General features: G+C 42.9%; 1 protein-coding gene across 1 annotated transcript in view; it reads right to left on the minus strand.

The window, feature by feature from the left end:
- The window catches only part of LOC122561997 (integrator complex subunit 6-like), a 51,387-nt gene extending 43,353 nt beyond the window's left edge, over positions 1–8,034 (minus strand). Inside the window, exons 1-3 of the mRNA XM_043714364.1 lie at positions 7,885–8,034; positions 3,510–3,604; positions 2,744–2,857 (exon numbers count right to left, since the gene is read on the minus strand). Of these exons, the coding sequence (XP_043570299.1) occupies positions 2,744–2,857; positions 3,510–3,604; positions 7,885–7,921 (246 nt within the window). The 5' untranslated portion in view covers positions 7,922–8,034. The remainder of the gene's footprint in view (positions 1–2,743; positions 2,858–3,509; positions 3,605–7,884) is intronic.
- Between the last annotated feature and the right edge of the window lie 878 nt (positions 8,035–8,912).

An 8,912-nucleotide genomic window follows, 5' to 3' on the forward strand; every position in this document is an offset into this window, starting at 1 on the left:
CGCCTAGGAACCCTCCAACCACAAGGGATGAATGCAGATTTCTCCAGCTTCTTCATTTCCCCTCCCCCGGCCTTACTCAGTCCCAACCCTCGGACTCAGCACTGCCTTCTTGAACTGCAATCTTCTTCCCGACCTCTCCGCCCCCACCCACTCTCCGGCCTATCACCCTCACCTTAACCTCCTTCTACCTATCGCATTCCCAATGCCCTTCCCCCAAGTCCCTCCTCCCTACCTTTTATCTTAGCCTGCTGGACACACTTTCCTCATTCCTGAAGAAGGACGTATGCCCGAAACATCGATTTTCCTGCTCCTTGGATGCTGCCTTACCTGCTGCGCTTTTCCAGCAACACATTTTTCAGCTTCTTGTACAGAGGGACAATATAAGCTACCCTTCAGTCCTCGGCACCTCACCTGTATTTAAGGATGCCACAAAGATATCTGTCAGGGCCCCAGCTATTTCCTCTCTTGCCTCCCTCAGCAACCTGGGATAGATCCCATCCGGTCCTGGGGATTTGTCCACCTTAATAACCTCTAGCCTACCCAACACATCTTCCCTACTTATGCCAACGTGATCCAGACTAATCAAACTTCTATCTCTAATCTCAACATTCTTCATGTCCCTCTCCTCAGTGAACACTGATACAAAGTAATCATTCAGAATCTTGCCCATTCTCTCAGGTTCGGCACACAGCCTGCCTTCATTATCTTTTAGTGGACCAATCCTTTCTCTAGTTACCCACTTGCTTCTTATATAAGAATAAAATGCTTTGGGATTTTCCTTAATTCTGCTTGCTAAAGCTATTCCATGACCCCTTTTCGCTCGCTTGATTCCTCATTTAAGACTTGTCCCACTCTTCCGATATTCCTCCAGGGCCCGTCTGTTCTTATCTGCCTCGACCTTATGTACGCATCCCTTTTCCTCGACTAGTCGTACAATTTCTCCTGTCATCCACGGTTCACGAATCTTGCCCTTCCCATCCTTTGCCTTCAACGAGACATGCCTATCCTGCACTGCCATTAACCTATCTTTGAAAGCCTCCCACATCTCAAATGTGGACTTCCCTTCAAATAGCTGTGTCCAATCCACATTTCCCAGCTCCTGCCTAATTTTGATATAATTGGCTTTGGCCCAGTTTAGTACTCTTCCCTGAGGACCACTCTCTTCTTTGACTACAAGAATTATAAAACTTACAGAATTGTGATCACTGTTCCCAAAGAAATCCCCCACCGCAACTTCTACCACCTATCCTGGCTTGTTCCCCAGTACCGGGTCCAATATGGCCCCTTCCCTCATCAGACTATTGACATACTGTTCTAGAAAACTTTCCTGGACGCTTTGTACAAATTCTACCCCACCCAGACCTCTGACGCTAAGTGTATCCCAGTCAATGTTGGGAAAATTAAAACACCCATCACCAGTACCCAATTGCCTCTACATCTATTCATAATCTGTTTACCTATTTGTTCTTCTACTTCATGCTCATTATTGGGAGGTCTGTAATACAGCCCCAACAATGTAACTGCACCCTTATTTCTCAGCTCCACCCATAATGCCTCACTACCCAAGACCGTCATAGTGTCCTCCTTTAGCACAGCTGTGATATCGCCCCTGACCAGCAATGCAACTCCACCTCCCCTTTTACTTCCCTCGCTGTCCTGTCTGAAGCGTCTATATCCTGGAACATTTAGTTGTCAATCATCATGCCCTTCCTTCAACCAAATGTCTGTGATGGCAATAATGTCATACTCCCAGGCACCAATCCAAGCCCTAAGTTCATCTGCCTTACACACCAAACATTTTTATGGAGGAGTTAGATTCAGTTCTTAGGGCTAAAGTGATCAAAGGGCATAGGGAAAAAGCGGGAAAGCGTACTGAATCGGATGAACAGCCACAATCTTACTGAACAACAGAGCAGGCTCAAAGGCCTGAATGGCCACCCATTTCTATTTTCTGCATTTATAATGCTTTACTATTATGTCATTAACCTGATCATTAATATTACCTGGCCTAAAATAGCTTCTTTCCTGGTTGGTTCCAGAATAAGAGAAAAATGCTAGAATCCATTACAAATGACTTAATAGCTGAGAACTTACAGAACAGTCACAGGATTGGATAGAGTCAGCATGAATTTATGACAAGGAAATCAGGCAGGATAAATCCACTGATCTCACCAGGGCCCTGTATAATTGCAGCAAGACATGCTTGCTACGCTACTCAAATCCTTCCGCTGTGAAAGCTAACATACAATTTGCTTTCTTCACCTTCTGCAGCACCTGCATGTTAGCTTCAGCAATTATTGTACAAGGACAGCTAGGTCTTTTTACTTTTCCCCTTTCCAAATCTATTGCTATTCAGATAAAAATCCATCTCTTTGTTTTTGCTTATCCTATTTCGTTTACCATGCATTTGCCGACTCTCTCAACTTGTCCAAATGAAACTGAAGTCTCTCTGCCTCTTCCTTACAATTCACCCTCCCACTGAGTTCTGTGTTGTTTTGGACATATAATATTTAGTTTCCTCATCTAAATTATTAATTTGCATTGGATCCTAGCTATTCACAATCAGTGATCCCTGCAGAACCCTTCTGGTCATCGGTGGTCTCTTAAAAAATGACCTGTTTATTCCTACTTATTGTTTTCTACCTGCCAACCAGTTCTTCATCCATGTCATTACACTGTTCTGTCAATTCTGTAATCTGAGAGCCACCCTATCCGAGGATATGGAACTTGACTTGTTTCTTACCTGTTGGCTGAGTTTCTTGAGGTAAGAAATGACACTGTAACTGAGCCCACAATCGATGCTATTGTCATTGATTAAATTGGGAGCTCCCATCATCCGCAGAGCTTTTTTCAATGGCTAAGAATACAAATAAAATGATTAGACATTTGCAAGTATCATTTGCGCCACGCAAGTGTTGGGCGATAATCCCTAAGAAAGAATCTAACCGTTTTTGATAATTTAACAACACTTCTATTGTTAAAATCCCCTACAAACAACAATGTGGAGGTTACCATGAACCAGAAATGCTTTTGGACTCACCATACAAATACAGTGGCTACAAGAGTAGGTCAAAGGGGAGGAATACTGATGACTAACTCACCTCCTGACTCCCCAATGCCTGTCCATCATCTACAAGGCAAAAGTCAGTATTGTACTGTAATTCCCATTTGCCTGAAGGATTGCAGCTCCAACAATACTCAAACACCACAGAAACGCACTAAACCCCCTTCAACAGCACCTTCCAAATGCCTATGCACTCTAAGACACACAGCATCGTATGTTGGAACTATACCATGGTTTCTTCACCATGCAGGGTCAAAATCCTGGAACTCCCTTCCTGACAGCATTGTGGGCTTAACTACATCCCATGGATTGCCGCAATTCTAGAGACAGCTCAGTGCTACTTTTCCAGGACAATCACAGATGGGCAATAAACGTTGACCTAGCTGGCATTGGTCAGAGACCACAGAAACATAGAATTAATGAATAAAAGAAAATTTGCACATACCAACAGATAATACGGAGGCATGGTCTTCAAGTAATTCTCAAAAGTTTGGCGCCATTTCATATTTGGCTTCAGTTTGTGCACTTTGAACAAATCATCTATAATGACAATAAAACAAACAATGACAGTTGCTTTGGAATCAACAAAACAAGTCAGACATGTAATAACCAAATCACAGAGGTCTGACTTCCTCCAATACCACTCTTCACTGTGACAAAGATCAGACTGTTAATGTCCTAATGTTGTCCTAAATCAGTTCCAAGGTGAAAGTGAGGACTGAAGATGCTGGAAATTAGAGTCAAGAGTGCAGTGCTGGAAAAGCACAGCAGGTCAGGTAGCGTCTGAGGAGCAGGAAAATTGATGTTTCGTGCAAAAGCCCTTCATCAGTTCCAAGCACTGTTTTGCTCAGGGGGTACATCACTGCCACTGACTCAACATCCTGCAAACCCCTATCTAACACCAGCATTTACACATTAGTGGTTCAAGATAGTGACCCATTACAAGGTAACTAGGTACAGGCAGAAATGGTGGCTGGCATGAGGTCCATATGCCAGGCTTGGGCTGAAAAGTGGCAAGTAATATTCCTATCACATGAATGCCAAGCAGTAACCATCTCCAATAAAAGAAAATCTAACCATCATCCCTTAACATTCGACATTAATATTACCATGACCAGGAGAGCAGCTTAGCAGAAAAGCAATGGCAGGAGTTTCTGGGAGAATTCAGCAGACACAGCAAAAATTCATCCTGAGGCAACCATGGCTGACCAGGGACGTCAGGGACAGCATAAAAGCACAAGAGAAAGCATATAATGTGGCGAAGAGCAGTGGGAAGCCAGAGGATAGGGAAATGTACAAAGACCAACAGAGGACAATGAAGAAAGTAACAAGGAGAGAGAAGCTTAAATGAGGGTAAGCTGACCAGTAATATTAGGAAAGATTGCAAGAGTTTAGATATATAAAGGGCAAAGCAGAGGCAAAAGTAGACATTGGACCGCTGGAAAATGGTGCTAGAGAAGTCGTAATGGGGAATAAAGAAATGGCTGGGGAAGTGAATAAGTACTTTGCGTCAGTCTGCACAGTAGAAGACACGAGTAATATTCCAAAAATTCAAGAGATTCGGGGGAGGGGGACAGAGATGAGTATGGCCATCACCAAGGAGAAGGTGTGAGAAAAACTGAAAGGTCTGAAAGTGGATAGACCGCCTTGACCAGATGGGTTACACCCACAGAGTTCTGAAGGAGACAGCTGAAGAGATAGTGGAGGCTTTAAAATTGATCTTTCAAGTAACACTGGAGTCAGGGAGGGTCCAAGAGGACTGGAAAATCGTTAATGTAAACTCTATTTAAGAAGGGAGCAAGGTAAAAGACGGAAAATTACAGGCCAATTAGCCCGACCTCAATAGTTGGTAAGATTCTGAATTCCATTGTGAAGGATGAGAAAATAGGGCAAAGTCAGCATGGTTTCATCAAGAAGTCATGCCTGACAAATCTGTTAGAATTCTTTGAGGAGCTAACAAGAGGTTAGACCAAAGAGAGCCAACGGATGTTATCTATCTGGATAATGTGCCGCACAGGAGGATGCTGAGTAAGACAAGGGTCTATAGTGTTAGAGCCATGGTACATCATTAATAGAAGATTGGATATCTGGCAGAAGACAGAGTGGGGAGAAAAGGATGGAAGCTGGTGACTAGTGGTCTTTCACAAGGGTTAGTGTTAGGACCACAACTTTTCACTTTATACATTTATGATTTGGATGAAGGAACTGAAGGCATTCTGGCTAAGTTTGCAGATGATACAAAGATAGGTGGTGGGGCAGGTAGCATTGAGGAGGCAGGGAGGCTACAGAAAGATTTGGACAGATTAGGAGAATGGGCAAGGTAGTAGCTGATGGAGTACAACATTGGAAAGTGTGAGGTCATGCACTCTGGTAGGGAGAACAGAAGCACGGACTATTTTTTAAATGGGGAGAAAATTCAGAAATCTGAAGTGCAAAGGGACTTGGGAGTCTTTATCCAGGTTTCTCTTGTGGTAAGCTTGTAGGAGAAAGTGAGGACTGTAGATGCTGGAGATCAGAGCTGAAAATGTGTTGCTGGAAAAGCGCAGGTCAGGCAGCATCCAAGGAGCAGGAGAATCGCCATTTTGGGCATGAGCCCTTCGTTCCTGAAGAAGGGCTCATGCTCGAAACGTCAATTCTCCTGCTCCTTGGATGCTGCCTGACCTGCTGCGCTTTTCCAGCAACAAACTTTCAGCTCTGGTAAGCTTGTAGGTTGGGTCAGCAGTTATGAAGGCAGATACAATGATTGCATTCACCTTGAGAGGACTAGAATATAAAAGCAGAGATGTACTTCTGGGCTTTAGAAGGCTTTGGCCAGATCACTTGTAGAATACTGAAAACAACTTTGGGCCCCATACCTCAGGAAAGATATACTGGCCCTGGAACAGGTCTCGAGGAGATTCATGAGAATGATCCCAGGAATGAAAGGCTTAACATATGAAGGAATTTTGAGGACTCTGTGACTATATTCGATGCGAGTTTACAAGGATGAGAGGGATCTGAATGAAACTTCTAGAATACTGAATGGCCTGGACAGAGTGGATGTTGGGAAGATGTTTCCTTGGTAGGAGAGACAAGGGCCCGAGGGCACAGCCTTAGAGTAAAGGGAAGACCTTTTAAAACTTCTTTAGCCAGAGAGTAGGGAATCTGTGGAATTCATTGCCACAGAAGGCTGTGGAGGCCAGGTCATTGAGTACATTTAAACCAGTGATACATAAGTTCTTGATTGTCATGGGGATCAAAGGTTATGGGGAGAAAGTGGGGTTGAAAAACCTATAATCCATGATTGAATAGCAAAGCAGACTCAATGGGCTGAATGGCCTCATTTCTGCTCCTACGTCTTATGGTTACCACTGAATTCTCCACCATCAACATCCTGGGATTACCACTGATCAGAGACTGACTGGCATGGTGACTCAGTGGTTAGCACTAGTGCCTCACAGCGTTAGAGACCCAGTTTTGGTTCAAACCTTGGGCAACTGTGTGTGGAGTTTGCACATTCTCCCCATGTCTGCGTGGGTTTCCTCTGGGTACTGCAGTTTAATCCCATATCCCAAAGATGTGCACGTCAGATGGATTGACCATGCTAAATTGCTGATAGTGTCAAAGGATGTGTTGGCTAGATGGATCAACCATGGGAATGCAGGGTTACAGGGGTGGGTTCTGGGTGGAATGCTCTTCATAGGGACACTGTGGACTTGATGGGCCAAATGGCCTGCTTCCACACTGCAGGGATTCTACAATTCAATGATTCTAGACGTAATCACTGGATTTATGTGGCGCAAGAGCAGGTCACAATTAGGAATACAGCTGTGGGTAACTCACCACTTGACGTTTCAAAATTTGTCTGCCACCTGTAAGGTACAGTCAGGAGTATGACGGAATACTCCCCATTTGATCGGATGAGAGGGGGTTACACAACAGTCACTCCACCATTGATGCTAAGTTGCAGCAGTACGTATTATCCTGAAAAAGGGCTCATGGCCGAAACGTCGATTCTCCTGCTCCTTGGATGCTGCCTGACCTGCTGCGCTTTTCCAGCAACACATTTTCAGCTCTGATCTCCAGCATCTACAGTCCTCACTTTCTCCTAGCAGTACGTATTATCCACAAGATGCACTGCAGAAATTCACCAAAGTTGCTTAGACAGCACCTTCCAAACCCACTGCCACTTTCACCTCGAAGGTCAAAGGCAGCAGATTCTTGGAACACCTTTACCTGCAAGTTCTTCTCTGAGCCACTCAACATCCTGACTTGGAAATAAATCCTCATTCCCTCAGTGTCACTGGGTCAAAATCCTGGAACTCCCTCCCCAACAGCATTATGGGTTTATCTAAAGTACACCGACTTCAGCGCATCAAGAAGGCAGTTCATCACCACCTTCTCAAGGGCAACTAGGGATGGCTCAGGCAGTGATTCACTCATCCCATGAAAGATTTTAAAAACAACAAATAATACAAATGTACACACTATATAAACAAAATGTTTCTATGTTTAATTCAAAATTTCTGTTGAAGAAACTTTTTTAACTGTCCTTTACATCATGTCAGACATCTGACACTCTCAATTCAAGGAGAAAGTGAGGACTGTAAATGCTGGAGATCAGAGTCGAAAAGAATGGCACTGGAAAAGCACACAGGTCAGGCAGCATTCAAGGAGCAGGAGAGTCAACATTTCATCAGGAATTCCTGATGAAGGGTTTATGCCCAAAATGTCAACTTTTCTGCTCTTTGGATGCTACCTGACTTGCAGTGCTTTTCCAGCACCTTAATTTTTGACTCACAATCCAAGTCCATTAAAAAAAGGTGAAAAGATGAACATACCAAGTTGTGGTAGCAGCACTGGGTAGTTATAAGGCATAACAAAGAGATTCACACAGGTTAATGTTGTGCTCGCCTTCAGGTAACCAAATGGATGACCCAGGTCACTGTATTTTCCACTACTGCTCACAAATACCTACGGAAAAATGTTAAAAATACATCAGTACATACTATGCATTTTTCAAATCGTTTTTACTTGAAAGGAAAAAAATTAGAGCTTAGTGGAAAAGAACAGATTAATTTAAAAGTGCAGTAATACAAAAAGCTGAAATTAAAACAAATCTAATTAAATTATAAACAAAAACATAAATTGCTGGAAAAGCTCAGCAGGTCTGGCCGCATCTGTAAAGAGAAATCAGAGATGACTTGACCTAAAACGTCAAGTGACCCCTTCCTCAGAACTGATTAAATTAACTCATTTTTCACATTTGCAGTGTAATTTTAATCAGTGAAGTCAACTTTATAATGAACATTAACATAGGATGCAAAGAATTGAGACAGTGTTTTTGATTCTGATGATAAAAAAAAGCTTCTCACAGTACATTCAGAATTATATATCTCATCTGTTTTCAAATAAATAATAGTTGCGACCTTAAAACCTGTTACTCAAATCAAAAGCATTGTCTATAACCATGGTACACCAAACAAGTTTATTTTAAGCACTATGACTTTTTTGTTAATCTAATTATTTGAAAACATAACATGCAGCATAACATTTTGTGTTTCACCTCCTCAATGACAACACAGCTCTTAACTTTCTTGACCTAAATTCTTTTTTAAGGATGTTTTCAAGTTCATGCTATCTAAATGGCAGAGGCCAGAATCTGCAAACGAGATGTTAAACATCTACATGCATTTGCAGAGCTGAAGGTTACAGACCTTTGACTCAGGTTTTTTAAAGCAAGTGTGAAAGACGAAACAGCTTATCTCTTGCAGAGTTAAAAATCACACAATACCAGGTTATAGTCCAACAGGTTTAATTGGAAGCACACTAGCTTTCAGAGCAACGCTCCTTCATCAGGTGGTAGTGG

Source organism: Chiloscyllium plagiosum, chromosome 24 (assembly GCF_004010195.1).
Source record: "Chiloscyllium plagiosum isolate BGI_BamShark_2017 chromosome 24, ASM401019v2, whole genome shotgun sequence".
NCBI lineage: Eukaryota > Metazoa > Chordata > Chondrichthyes > Orectolobiformes > Hemiscylliidae > Chiloscyllium > Chiloscyllium plagiosum.